Here is a 1,695-nt window from a genome sequence, read left to right as displayed (position 1 = left end):
CCTGCCGTATGTCAGGCTGGTACCCGAGTGGCAGGCACAGCGCCGGGGTGGGTGGCCCCATCTGCCGGCCCGTGACGGTCACACACACATGCGGCCATCTCCCTCTGCCACGAGGAACCCCCCGAGGCCTCCAGCTGCCTCTCCGGCCCTGGCAAGCCCTCTCTCAATGCTGGGGCGTCTCGAGAAAAACTGAGGGGCTTCGGGCAAACCCATGGAGGTCTTGGCGGCATCCGTGGCAGAAGCTGGAACCACGTCCACCCTGGAGGAGGGCCATTGCTCCCCGGCAGCATCTCCCGCTGGACGGCGGGCTCCCCCGCCCAGAAGCACCGCCTGGTCCTTGCGCCCAGGCCCAGCGCCCCAACCTGTGTGCGCCCCTCCCCCAGATCATCAAGCAGAGCATCCTGGAGCTCAGGCTGCAGGCGGAGGACAGCTTCGTGCTGAAGGTGGTGCAGTTGGAGGAGCTGCTGCACGTGCGCCACTCGGTGTTCGTCATCGGGAACGCGGGCAGCGGCAAGTCCCAGGCACGTGCCCGCCGCGCCCGCCTCCCCGCCTCGCTCGCCCCGGCGCCCTGCATGCCTCCAGCACAGCGCTGGAGGGCAGCTGGCGGGTTGCCCTCCGTCACCTCCCCGGGCCTGGGGGACCTCAGCCCAGTGCATCCCAGGAGGCCCCCCAACAGGAAACGTGTCACGAGCCGAGAAGGAAACCGTGATGCGGGGGACAGTGGGGGGGTGGGGGGGAGGCGAGAAGCAGCCACAAGGCCCTGGTCCCACCGATGGGGCCTCCTCCCGGCTCGCCTGCCTCCTGGGGACAGCCCCGCCCCACCCTCCAGTGTGCTGCCCCCGCCTGGGGCATGGCGAGAGCAGGGGCTGGGGGCCCGCGTCGCTAGTACCTCAGCAAACTCCGGGGAACTCACACGCAGTCGTCCCCAACCCCTGGGCCGTGGACCGGTACCCAGTGTGTGGTCTGTTAGGAGCCGGGCCGCACAGCAGGAGGTGAGTGGCAGGTAGGTGAGCGAAGCTTCATCTGTGTCTGCAGCCGCTCATCACCGCCTCAGCTCCGCCTCAGATCATCGGGCAGTGACTCCCATAGGAGCACCAGGCCCTGGTGCCACAGAGGCTGGGGACCGCTGCTCTAAAGCAGCCAGGTGTTCAGCTAGATGCCCACAGGATGGGTCGTCACGCCCTTACTGAAGATGAGTTCCAAAGGCTGACAGCGTGGGGGACGCTCACGGCAAACTGTTTTCGAGAAGGCAGGAACTGTCTGCACCCCACTTACCAAAAAGGAACATGCCCCTCTACACACGCGAAATAGCCTCGGGTGTCCTCAGAACTCCGCTCTGGGTGGACCAGTTACGGCCTGTCTTCCCCGTGGGCGCGCATTGCTCTCACTCCGGGGAAACTAAGTGACTCTCTCCTGATCCCGGCCTGGGCCCGAGGCCAGCAGCTCTCTGCTGTCTGCGGAAAGGAACAATTTCAGTGCGTTTGCCGTCCCCCGGGTCCTTGTTCGGGGGACACAGACTCACCAGTATGTCACCAGAGCAGAACGGGTCCAGGCAGGGGTTCTGGGTTCCGAGTCGACACCTCCCGGGCCGGTCCTGAGTGACCCCGACTCTGCCCAGGTCCTCAAGTCTCTGAACAAGACCTACCAGAACCTGAAGAGGAAGCCGGTCGCAGTGGACCTGGACCCCAAGGCCGT

The 1,695-nt window shown here is 66.1% G+C and overlaps 1 protein-coding gene across 1 annotated transcript in view; it reads left to right on the top strand.

Annotated features, from left to right (window-relative positions):
* Window positions 1-1,695, top strand: part of DNAH17 (dynein axonemal heavy chain 17) — a 140,822-nt gene that overhangs the window by 73,147 nt on the left and 65,980 nt on the right. Inside the window, exons 43-44 of the mRNA XM_023531633.1 lie at window positions 384-521; window positions 1,619-1,693. Of these exons, the coding sequence (XP_023387401.1) occupies window positions 384-521; window positions 1,619-1,693 (213 nt within the window). The remainder of the gene's footprint in view (window positions 1-383; window positions 522-1,618; window positions 1,694-1,695) is intronic.

Source organism: Pteropus vampyrus, unplaced genomic scaffold, assembly GCF_000151845.1.
Source record: "Pteropus vampyrus isolate Shadow unplaced genomic scaffold, Pvam_2.0 Scaffold72, whole genome shotgun sequence".
Classification (NCBI taxonomy): domain Eukaryota; kingdom Metazoa; phylum Chordata; class Mammalia; order Chiroptera; family Pteropodidae; genus Pteropus; species Pteropus vampyrus.
The sequence above is the reverse complement of the archived record's forward strand: the minus strand, read 5'-3'. Positions and strand labels throughout refer to the sequence as shown.